This window comes from Nuphar pumila, chromosome 2 (genome assembly GCF_984573655.1).
Source record: "Nuphar pumila chromosome 2, dmNupPumi1.hap1.1, whole genome shotgun sequence".
NCBI lineage: Eukaryota > Viridiplantae > Streptophyta > Magnoliopsida > Nymphaeales > Nymphaeaceae > Nuphar > Nuphar pumila.
Window position 1 is genome coordinate 15,451,161 of NC_143250.1, and position 13,321 is coordinate 15,464,481.

A 13,321-nucleotide genomic window follows, 5' to 3' on the forward strand; every position below is an offset into this window, starting at 1 on the left:
ATGTTTGGAGGAACCATGATCCCTATAACAAGAACTATTCCTGGTCATTTGCAGGATCCATCCATGCAATAATGCATGATTAATTGTGTTTGGCCGATGCACATGCTTAGCCTGGCCAGCCATCATTCAGCTTGTCTGCTAATCAGCTATGCAAAAAGAAAGAAAAGTAGGACAATACTTGTCCAGATGCAATAGCAGGAAAGGAAATGTTCCAAAATTTAACGACCCAAAAATGTTGTCACCTTGTGATCAACTTAGTGGAAAGTTTCCCTTTTGTATTTCACATCTCACATAAAAATGTTCACAAAACAGATGTGCATGCTTGTATTATTCACCAGCTCCATGTTCATTTTTTTCAGTAAACTGGAAGTTTGAAAGCATTCCTTTTGCTTTGAGAATGAAATTTTTGAATATGTAAAACTGGATCTCAAACAATGCTTGTTTATGATACTCAGTTCCCTTAAGATCTCACTATTCTGTGCTATTTGTCCTTTTCAGGCTGGTCTTAAGCCAGGTGGTTTCTTTGTTCTAAAGGAGAATGTTGCAAGAAGTGGTTTGTCTCTCTCTCTCTCTCCTTGGTAATTGTGCTATATATTATAAGCTAAGTCACACGGATTCGGCTAAAAGGTCGACGCACCTGTGTCGACACACCACGACACGGGTGTGGCTTCGGACACGGGGCGGACACGGTCAACTAAGTGTCAGACTCGGTCAACGCACCGGGGCCGAGTCCGTCCACATCTTAGACTTGGTCAACTTTGATCGAGTCTATTTTTGTCTATTTATTGAAATTAATTTTGGACTCGGTCAACTTTGACCAAGTCTATTTTTGTCCATTTATGATAAGTTTTGTTGTTATCACACTCACAAGCTTCTTTATGTGTTATATTATGGTAAGTTTGTGTTGTTACTTCAATAGAATTACTTTTTTATTTTTGCTTTAAAATTTACAATCTTATTATTGTTATATATATATAGCTGTGTTTCCGTGTCCAAAATTTTTTAAATTGCTCCGCATCCGTACCTGCACCCGTACCCGCACCCATGTGACAGATTATAAGGAACATGAAAGATACATATTTTCTTGATTCTACAAGCAGCTAATCTAAATTGCTTTATACTGTAAGTTATGCATGTTGTGTTAGTCATGCCTTTGATAGGGTTGCCTGTGATATTTTTTGAGAAGCCTTGGCAATTGTGTATGCAATAGAAGATATAATAGAATGGCAGCCAAGAATGAGAGGACGTCCTACATGATTAGGGTTCTCCTCTTTTTATATTAAGATATTTTAGATGTACAAAAATACCCTTGAACATATACAATATGTACAAATATATCCTGATATAACTTGAAAGATTAAAATACCCCTATTTAAAGTACATGCCTACTCTTAACACTCCCCTTAAATTGTGCATGGTTACGGATCATGGACAATTTGGCTTTCAGAAACCAATGCTTATGAACTGAAAGAGGTTTGGTAAATAAATCTTCAGTTTGCCTCTCATTGGTCACAAAGATAGGTTGAACTTTTTTATCCTCAACCGTTTCTCGAACAAAATGCTGACCTAACTCTATATGTTTCATTTTTTCATGTTGTATAGGATTAGTGAAAATTGCAACTGCACTCTGGTTGTCACAATATAGCATTGATTTCACTATTCCTTGATGCAACGCTGTCAAGAGATGTCTAATCCATAAAACATCTGTTGTAACCTATGTCACATGGGTGCGGGTGCGGGTGCGGGTGCGGGGATTCGGCACTTCCAAAAAACCCGGGTGTGGGGGTGCGGCAGGGGCAAAAATGTAATATATATATATATATATATATATATATATATATATATATATATATAAAGGGGAGAGAGAAAATCCTTTACGAAAAAAAGGATTTGAAAAGGCAGGAGCCTGACAGGAGCTGTCAGCAGAATTTTTTTTAAAAAAATTTTGCAGCCCATCTGCATTTGACAGCAGAATTTTTTTTAAAAAAATTTCGCAACCCATTTCATAGGACCTAAATGATCCTGGGTGCGGTCAACGCACCCAGGATCGGGTTGACCGCACCCGGTGCCGCACCTGCGTCGAGTCGCGTCGACGCGGGTGCGGCACCCTGCTAGCCGAATCCCTGTGACATAGGTTGTAACTGTTGTCGTGACTCTATATTCCGCTTTTGTACTAGATCTGGCGATGGTTCTTTGTCTTTTACTAGACAAAGAGACAAGATGCGCTCCAAGGTATACCCCGTAGCTAGTCACCAACCTTCTAGTGGTTGGGTCACCTTTCCAATCAACATCTGAGTATGCTATAATAGTGATTTGTGAATGAACAACTTCATTTCCTCTATTGTAAACCAAACCGTCAAACAAAGTACCTTTAATGTATCGTAAAATTCTCTTGACAACTTCCATGTGGCTTTTCCTAGCCGTACACATGCATTGAGAAATTTGATTGACAACATAAACAAGATTAGGTCTATTGAAAGTCATGTATTGTAGGGCTCCCATTATACTTTTGAATTTTTCTGACTGCTCAAGCAACAAAATCACCATTTTGAGTTTCCTGTAATTTTACATTTTGAGCTATGGGAGTTTTGGCTGGTTTGCATTGCAGTATGCCACTTTGCTGAGGAAGATCACAAGCATATTTGCATTGATTTAGAAGCATCATCTCTTTTGTCCACTTGAACTCTCAGAAAATATGTCAGCAACCCTAGATCTTTCATGTGAAATCGATCATGCAATACTCTTTTCAACTCTTTGATCCTAGAAATGTCACTTCCTGTTATGACTATATCATCCACAAATGAGCAAAATAGTCATACCTTTGTTATCATGATCGACAAACAATGAATAATCACAGTGACTTCTTGTGAAACCAAGATGTCTAATCACATCACTAAAGGTCTCAAACCAGGCATAATGCCTGCTTCAGCCCATAGATAACTTTATTCAACCTGTGAACCATGCCTTTGGTGTCGCCTTCTGGTACTCAGGAGGGTGCTTTATGTAAACTTCTTCATGTAGATTCCTGTCAAGAAAGGTGTTCTTCATGTCTAACTGAAATAAAGGTCATTTGTAAGTAGTTGCGAGGGACAAAACCACCTTTATTGTACCCATTTGAACAACAGGGCTGAAGGTTTCATTGAAATCCAGCCTGTGTTTTTGGGTGCATCTTTTGGCAACGAGGCATGCCTTAAATCTTTCTACGCTCCCATTAGACTTATATTTAATTTTTTACACCCATCTGCAACCTACAATATTCTTTTCTAGCGGTCCGTCAACTACTGTCCATGTGTTGCATTTATGTAATGCCTTAATTTTCTCATTCATGGCCTCCATCCATCGAGGGTTTTGACTAGTTGCTCCATAGGAGATAGGTTATTTTTCATTCTCAAGTGTTGTAGCGAACACAGTAAAGTCTAAGGAGAATGATTCATATGTGACAAAACTATCTGAAAAATGGCACCCTCGAAGATTTCCTTATCTGTGTAGGAAGTGCTGTTCTGATTTTCACCTGTACTAGGTTGTATACAATTCGGTTCTGTAGAGGATTCAACATGCATGCCATCTCTTTCAATTGTTGATTGACTGCGTCTGTTGTATACTTGCTGAAACCGAGGAAACCCATGATGTAGTGGCAAAGTAAAGGAAGCATGATCATGTTCAGCTCGAGACATCTGTGATGTGCTGTCTTGTCTATCAGTAGGCACGAGTGTACGCTGAATTTGGTCAAAATAATGTGCTGAAACACTGGTTCTACTGGCATGGGCATTGTTGGAGGAAGGCCAAAAAAGCAGACAATCTATGTGATTGAATGCAGTTAGAATTGTTGCTGCAATTTCTCATCCTATTCTCATGTAAGACATCTCGTGAAACAATAAGTTTACGAGAATCATGATTGAAACATCTATAGCCTTTATACTCATCATCGTAACCAACGAACTAACAAGGTCCGGCTCTTGGAGAAAACTTGTCTCTAAGAGTTTTATGGATGTGAACATGGCATATGCAGCAAAAAACTTTAATGTGCAATAATCTAGTTCTTTTCCAAACATCAAGGAATACGGTGTATGACCATTCAGATTTGTCAAACGCATTCAGTTAATAAGAAAAGTTGCAATATGGAATGCCTCTATCCATAAGTCAGTCCTAAGGTTTGACTCGACCATTATAGTAAGGGTAGTTTCAACTATATGCAGCAACACCATTTTGTTTTGGTGTTCTAGGACAACACATCTCATGCAAGATGCCATTATCACGTGGCATTGTTTGAATGCACTAGATGTGTGCTCACCACCACCACCACTCTTGAGGGTAAGGATTTTACGAGAAAAATGGCTTTCAACATAATTCTTTAAACGTTGAAATGCAAAAAGTACTTGATCCTTAAATTTAAGAAAAAAAGATCCAAGTATATTTGCTGAAATCATCTATAAAGAACATAATATCGAGATTTAGAAAAAGAGAGAATAAGGGCTGGTCCCCATAGATCAATATGAATCAACTCAAAAGGGAAAGAAGACATTTTATTAGATATTCCAAAGCGAACCTCATGACTTACAAATTTGACAGAAAGAACAAATTGATGAAGTTTTGGGAATCTTATTTTTCAAAGGAACAAGATTCTTATTACATAAAACATTGAGAAAATTGAAATTGCAATGACTGAGTTTGCGATGCCACAACTCAGTCTCTTTATTCCGACTCTCAACAGTAGACATAAAAACCGGACTAAAGGACGATGATGATGGAAGTTGAGATCCATTGATGACAGAGATTCCCGCATCTCCTTCCTTCAACGAACATCCGATTCGTGTGAAGGTCCTTCATAGAAACAAAAGACGGGGTAAAGGAAATGTAAGACTTAGACTGATCATAGAGTTGAGCAATTGAAATGAGGTTACATTGAATACCAGAAACAAGAAAAGTTTTTGAAAGATGCATAATGCCCATAACTTGTGGGAACAACTGTCCCTACATAAGTGATGTGGTGGTGTCCTCCATCACCAGTGACTATTCTACCCATGCCATGATAAGAGATTGCATTAAGAAACTTATCTGAATCACTGGTCACATGGTGTGCAGCCTTGGAATCAAAGTACCAAGCGTTGGTGTGCTGCCCATTGGATGCCCGTGATGTGCTACTTGCTGCTGCCCATGGAGAAGATGAATTGGCTGGATCTGCCCAGGTATTTGCAAGAGGATTATGGTTCACACTTAAGTTGTAGAAGCCAACACTCAGATTGTCAAGAACTTGGGTTTCAACTTGAGGCGAATAGGATGCTGCTTGGAATCGGAGCATGCTGAGAAGTTGCTGGTTCCTTGTTGACACTGGTTGATATATGAAACATCGCTTCGTGTTTCAGAAGTTTGTTACGGAGTTGATCAAGGTTTGGTCGAGGACTTAGGCCAGTATACATTGTAGCAAACATGTCATACTTAGGTCCTAATCCCCTAATGGTCTTCATGTAAATATCCTCATCAGATATTAGAGATTCAACAACAGCCAATTGATCCGTGATAGACTTGATTTGATTGAGATATTCAATGACATGAGAGTCTCCATGTTTCAGTTAAGCAAATTCTCCCTTCAAATGATAGATTTTTGGGGTAGAAATTTGCTCGAACCAATGATGTAGTGTCAGCTACAACTCGTATGCTTAAACTCCCGTAGGTATGGTCATTCTTCTTCCAAGCTGAATATGCTAGATTCTTTGTAGCAGACAGCCCCTCTTTTGCATCTAGGGTTGCAACAAATTCATTAGGCATAGGAAGAGTCCCATTAAGATGCCCCAACAAATCAAGACTGCTGATGAATGGTATAATTTACTTTTTCCATGTTGTAAAGTTTGAATAATCCAGCTTGTCAGAAACCAGCTGATTTAGGAATGAGGAATTGATGCTAAAATTTTGGGAAGACATGTTAACACATGATGATTCAACGATCTCAAAGAAAATGAGTGAGAGAAGTCTCAAACACTAATCTAACTAAACTTGGATCAGCAAATAAATAAAAAAGGGAATGACATGAGTAAAAGGGAAATAAATGGGGATCAAAATTAGGAATTGCCTGCAGGAATGATGTCTGCAAATTTTTTTTTTGGAACAGATCTGATCACAAAGTTTTTTGTGTAAGGGATCTTTCCTCTTTTTTTTGGGATCACGGTCCCCTTTTTTTTATAGTTTCTTCCTTTTTTTTTGTTTTGTATCAGTTTTTTTGGGAAAAATAAACTGACTGTCTCCCTTATTTTTTAGACAATGGTGCTGCCTTTCAAGAGTGACCGAGAGGAATATCAGACCTGATATGGACTCGGATCTGATAAGATCTTATCAGGGTGGACAGGTTAAAGAAAGAAGACACGATCGAAAACAAATATCAGACCTGGTATGAATCAGATTTGATTGTGATTCAGATCTGATCAAGATAAATAGATTTAGAGAAAAAGTACATGATCAGATCTGGTCTTGGATTATCAGCCTAGACTTTGATTCAGATCTGATTGGATGCAACAAAGGATATGAGAAACAATTTAGATCTAGAATGGAGTGAAGGGAATGAAGGAGAAATGACTTATCTAAAAGAGGCAGATGATGATCATCTCTAGTTTCTGATTTGGTGAGGGCTTACACTCAAACCTGCTCTGATACCATGAGAAGAAGCCTTGGAACTCATGCAACCTGCAGTAGAAGATTGGCAGCCAAGAATGAGAGGATGTCCCACATGATTAGGGTTCTCCTCTTTTTATATTAAGATATTTTAGATGTACAAAAATACCCTTGAACATATACAATATGTACAAACATATCGTGTTATAACTTGAAAGACTAAAATACCCCTATTTAAAGTACATGCCTACTCTTAACACTTTTATGGCCATTAGAAAGAGGTGCTTTCACCATGTCATTGCTTGACTACTGTGAGAAATAAAATACTATGAATTCTTTTGTTGGAAATGCATCGAAGGAATTGTGTGCATATCAAGCCTTGTATGGTTGAATAACATGCTACGGGTTGTTTCTTTATGTTGACAAGTTGGGCTAGTTTTATTGTGAATTGGATTTAGATCATGGACTAATTTGAAAGGATGGTGGTCTTGTTCTCAAGTCACATTGAGTTATTTTTGACTATGCATTCCTGTAGCTGGAAAGGAGCATGATGGGCATTGGTGAAATTGGCAAAGTGTATGACTTCACCTGAGGAGAGTTAGATTTTGGCTTTCCTTTAGGGTGACGTTATTTTGAATGTCATGGGCTTAGAGGTTGGTTAACCGAAAGATACTTGCTACTTCAGTTTTGGGGTCCATTTCTCAAATTAGTTAGTTATGTTACTGGGTGTCTCCAATCAATTCTGTTTAAGGTTAACCCATGTTTTACGATAAAAAAATAAAGTATTTCATTGTCACTAAATATGGGTTGCATTCATGATTTGTTATCTGATGATTATAACTAGAGGACATTGAATTGCATCAGTGGACATGCACTGAACAACTTAATAAATCAACAACAGAAAGTTTGCTTTGTTCAACTTGAGTGCTGTAGAGGCATCAAGCTTTGTATATGCTCAGCTATGTCACATAGGTGCGGGTGCGGCGATGCGGCACTTTAAAAAAACTTGGGTGCGGGAGGGTATATATATATATATAATTTTTTAACAGTTATACTATAGCAGTAACACTAATTTTTAACAGTTTTTTTTTCAAGTCCAGATTTGGACATTTATGACCCTGGGTGTGTTGACTGCACCCAGGGTTGACTTGACTGCACTGGGTGCTGCACCCGCACCCGCACCTGAGTCACGTCGCATCAACGCGGGCGTGGCACCCTGTTGGCCGAATCCCTGTGACATAGATGCTCAACTATATCACATGAACAAGGACATGGATATGACATGAAGATGGTAAGTAAGTTCATTGATTTTATAAAACGGACATAGCAACAGGATTATTTATTTAATTATTTAACTTATTACATTAACATAATTGCGGTTTTCTGGAGATATATATGAACAAGATCCCAAATTCCTCTTGCTCTAGTTTGTAATGTGGAGTCAAGACTCAAAATTCATGAGAAAACACAAATAGATATGATGTTGGCCATGCCCAGTATATCTTTGGCCTTGTTCATGAATAATGTGTTGTCCGACTGCGGTATGGCTGGGCAAAGTGTGACTTGTAATATAGGCCAAGAAAAATTTTCCGTTCATTAGTTGTGCAAGAGAAATACATCATATTGTTTTTTTGGTTTATTGTTTTGCTCTGTTTGAGTTGATACTACTGTATTTAGTTGGTGTGATTTAATTGTTTAACCTAGGTAAGCATGCTAGTATCATTATGGTAGAAATTGCAAATATTATATTATAAGGGTATGCTTATCAACAGGTCAGATGTGGAACCCAAAGTGGTCAAACCTTGAAACCATATGGGACCAACTTAACATGAGTAAGAAACAATTTTAAGATTCCTTGTAATATACGCCTCATGATATGTAGGCACGATTTTGCTGTAGATGTGCCACATGCCACCCTAATTTAGCATTGTCACAGGGGATCACATGTTAGGCCATAAAATGGTAGGCCCCACTTATCTCAAGTTTGGTTTAAACTTCTTAAAACATCATGGTATTCCATTAAGTTACTTTTTCATTGTAATCCTAGTTACTTGTATCGTTCAAGGCAATTCCTCACCGAGGGTTTTTCTCAGGGTCACCAGAAACTCTTTAACACTCGGGGAAATGCGCTTCCCCGAAATGTGTTTCAGAAGCATGACACGTGTTGCTTTTGAAACATGCAGGGAAGCAATCCTTTTAAATTGGTGAAACGGGCTTCGCATTTCCCTTTCCGATCGCTTCCCAATATTAGAAAGTGAGTTTTTTTTTTTGGGGGGGGGGGCTTGTAGCCTTTAACAAATTTTTTTTGCCCAATATCGAGAAAACTCGATTCCTATTCGCTTTCACTAGAATCCTAGGTTGCTTTCAGTTCGCTTCCTAGGTCGCTTTCCTTCTCGTTTTCAAGATGATTTTCGGTTCGCTTCTAAGTCATTTTGTGTCTCCTGATTTTTAAAATTTTAGAAGTGCCTCGCTTCCCGCTTCCACTTCTCAAATCGCTTCCTGCCCCGCTTCCTCAATTGGCAACTCAGTTTTTTCTCCAGAGTTTGCTTTCTCAAGAAAATCTTGGAAATATCTCAAAAGTTTTAAATATTACAACAACAACGACAACGACTTCATCCCAAGCAATTGGGGTCGGTGATATGAACCAAAAATAAAATCATTTTGGGTCCTCCACATGAATCCTTCTCCTCCAATCATTTCTATCCAATGTCATGTCCTCGGTGAGGTTCAAAACCTTCATATCCTTTCTTATCATCTCCATCTAAGTCTTCTTAGGCCTACCCTAACCTCTTTTAGCTAATATATTTTCCCATTTCTCTATCCTTCTAACCGGAGCATCATTAGGCCTTCGTCGAATATGCCCAAACCATCGTAAACGATTCTCACTCATCTTATTTTCAATGGGTGCAACGCCTACCTTCTTACGTATTTCCTCGTTCCGAATCTTATCTTTTAGTGTCTTTCCACACATCCATCGAAGCATACACATCTCAGTTACACTCATTTTTTGAAAATGATGTCTCTTGGCAGCCCAACATTCCGTATCATACAGTAAAGCGAGTCTAATTGTCGTCCTATAAAACTTCCCCTTCAACCGCAATGGCATTCTACGATCGCACAACACTCCAATTGCACTTTTCCATTTCATCCACCCAACCTTAATCCTATGATTTACATCTCCATCAATTTCTCCATTCTTTTGAATGATAGATCCCAAATATTTGAAACAGTCATCCACTACTATTTCTTGCTCACCAAGCTTCACTACACTTTCATCACTACTTCGTTGCTTACTAAACCGACATTCCATATATTATGTCTTACTCTTACTCAACGTAAAACCTCTTGCTTACAAAGTCGGTCTTCATAATTCTAACTTAGCATTAACCCCAACTCTAGACTCATCAATTAAAACAATATCATCAGCAAACAACATACACCACGGCACATTTTCTTGAATTGATCTCGTAAGTTCATCTAACACTATAGCAAAAAGGAAAGGGCTTAATACAGATCCTTGATGTAACCCAACCGTTATAGGAAAATTGTTTTTCACCCCTCCACAAGTGCGGACATTGGTTACTACTCCTTCGTACATATCTTTAATTATACTAATGTACTTGAGAGAGATACCTTTCTTCATCATTGTCCACCAGAGAACATCCCTAGGTACTCTATCGTATGTCTTCTCCAAATCAATAAAAACCATATGCAAATCTTTGTTCCCCTCTCTATATCTCTCAATAAGTTGTCTAAGAAGATGTATAGCTTCCATAGTTGATCTTCCAGGCATAAAACCAAATTGATTCTCTGATATCATGGCAACTATCCTCAACCTATACTCAATCACCCTCTCCCAAAGTTTCATAGTATGACTCATGAGTTTTATACCACGATAGTTTGTGCAATCTTGTATATCACCCTTATTCTTATAGAGAGGCACCAAAGTACTCTTCCTCCACTCATTAGGCATCTTATTTGTCCGCCAAATCTTGTTAAAAAGATTTGCCAAGCAGACTAAACCTTTCTCACCCAAGCATTTCCAAGCCTCGATAGGTATATCATCTGGGCCAACTGCCTTTTTGGATTGCATTTTCTTCAAAGCCTCTTCAATTTCTTTCTTTTGAATCTTGCGCATGAAGTCACGATTCATCTCATGAAAAGGAATGGAGAAGTCTCCAAGATCCTGGAAAAGTTTTAAATATTGAAAATTTTAAATAAATTAATAATCAAACATAAGAAAATAATAAGTTTTGCATTATTTTTCTTGCAAAACTTATAAAGAAACAAAATTTAAAAGGTTTTACAATGTAAAAGAAACAAAAGAAAAGAAAAGTAGGCTTATCATGATATTTTTTATTCTAGAGATATTTTGAGAATATCATGATATATTGCTAATATTATCGGCATATTTTAAAATGGCAAAATTATCGCGATATTTTCAAAATATTGGCGATATTGGTGACTGTGATTGTAATGTATAAACAAGAGTTACCGATATTGATCTTGCAATAATGTCTGTGAGGTTTTTTCTTTGTCAAAGAATGTGTTTTTTCTTGAGAAAATATCAAGGAATTTTTAAAATAAATAATAATGCAAGCAACACATTTTAGAAAATCTAAATCTGAATTTCTCGAAAATATCACAACAAAATATCATTGATAATCTTGCAATATTTTTGAAGTTAGATTTGTGAAAAGGTGTCAATATCCTACCCTTTGTTTTTCACATAAAGCCTATGGATTTGTGATGCTTTCAGTTTCTCACAAGATTTGGTGACTAAAAATGAAACTAAAAATAGAAAAAAAACATAACAAGCTAGCTTTTTAGGAGCACTGGTGAGTTTTAAGAGTCGAGTTAGGCTATATTGATTTTCCTATTCATCATGTGGGGTGTCTGTTTAGTTAATCTAATGTTTTGGACTCTCAAGTTATTGGAGGGACTATTTTGGAGCCTAAGTTTCATTTTCTCTCGGTTCTCAGGAAAAATGTCCTCTCTCTAAAATCTTTTACCCTTACGTTGTTGTCTCCCATTCATTTCTGAAACTTGGGGCTTTGTCCGTACTGACTTTTTCTTTTTATTTGTCTGTCAAAGATGTCTAATTCCATTATTTTTCAAGTCATAATTGAATTTTATCGAATGTTATATGGATCATCAATCTGTATTTTTACTTTTCATTTTGTTTCACATCAAACAATGGTTTTTGCTATTTGAAATATAAAATAAGTCGATTTTCCTAGTATTCATCACATGAATGTCAACATGGGGCATGATTATAACATCAGTGTAAAAGTAGATACCAAATTTACTTAAAGTAGGACACTGTAGTATATTCTCAACTTATTTACTAATGCATATAATCATAGAATAATAGATATAAAACATAAATCAATATGTTAGATCTCGAAGACAAAAGTATATGCTAAGGCAATCCACATGCATGATTAAAAATGAGTTTTCTAAGACCATTACAGCAATCAATTGCAAATTTATAAATTGCTAAAAAAAATGAATGAATTAAGGTTTGGGTAGTATGAGGGGAATGAAAATGACCCAAAAGAACCTATAATCTATGGTGACAAGTTGTCAAAAACTGAAAAAATATAATGAATGTACCACATAGTTGTCTCCTATATAGGACTACGTCAAAAGCAACACTCCAAATTGATGTGTATCATGTGATTCATTGGAATATATGTTACAACCATGACACCCCCCCTCAATGTGGAGTATATTCAATTCAAGTGTCATGCCATGGTGTCGCATATGTAAATGACATGGTACAACCATGACACCCCCCTCAATGTGGAGTATATTCATGGCAAGTATCATGCCATGGTGTCACATATGTAAATGACATGGTACAACCATGACAGAAACCTTCGTAAGTGAAGTATGTAAATGGCAAATGTCATGCCATGGTGTCACATATGTGAATGATTGTAACGCCCCAAATTTCAATCTTGCGAACCTTTTCAAAAAACAGGCAAGAGACTAGAAATATCTCTTTTCTTCAGAGTTTGTTTATGAAATCAGCAGAAGACTATTCTTTTGTTAAATTCAGAAAGGCAAGCTGACAACTTTGGACGCGTTAGCTAAAAGAACCAAAACGCACAAACCATGCTACTTGCAAGACACTTGGAAAAACCACTTCCATTAAAAAAAGTTTCCAAATAGTACAAAATTCGGATATCCACAGGAAACTGAATTATGTACATTTAATTCAGTATGCTAAGCAGTTTAAAGCAGATATGCAGTTAAACAGGTAAGCAGTGCAAACGAGTAAGTAGTGCAAACGCGTAAGTAGTGCAAGCGAGTAAGTAGTGCAGGCGAGTAAGTAGTGCAAGCGTGTAAGTAGTGCAAGCGAGTAAGCAACGCAACTGTCAAAACGCAGCAAGACGATTCATTTGATCGTAAGTTGTGAACTACCACACAACAAGCAAGTCTCACGACCCGACAACCAGTGTGAACAAACTTTATGTTTCGATATTACTGGCCTGCGGGTACGCGCAGGCAAAACGTAGAAACAACTTAGATTAGTTCGGACGTCTGTTATTCTATGTATTTTTAATAACCCGAATAGCTAGTTGAGTTCGCTCCTAAAGGGATGGCTTTAGCCGAGAGAGGATTCCTCAAAGGCAGGTAAGAAGTGCCACAGATGCATCCAACTTCTGCAGAAGTGTTGCTCTAACTATTGTAGCCTCTTTCCCCTAACTCC

General features: G+C 37.4%; 1 protein-coding gene across 1 annotated transcript in view; it reads left to right on the forward strand.

Moving 5' to 3' along the window:
* Positions 1-13,321, forward strand: part of LOC149844857 (alpha amino-terminal protein methyltransferase) — a 46,169-nt gene that overhangs the window by 27,342 nt on the left and 5,506 nt on the right. Inside the window, exon 6 of the mRNA XM_089995329.1 lies at positions 499-553. Within this exon, the coding sequence (XP_089851455.1) occupies positions 499-553 (55 nt within the window). The remainder of the gene's footprint in view (positions 1-498; positions 554-13,321) is intronic.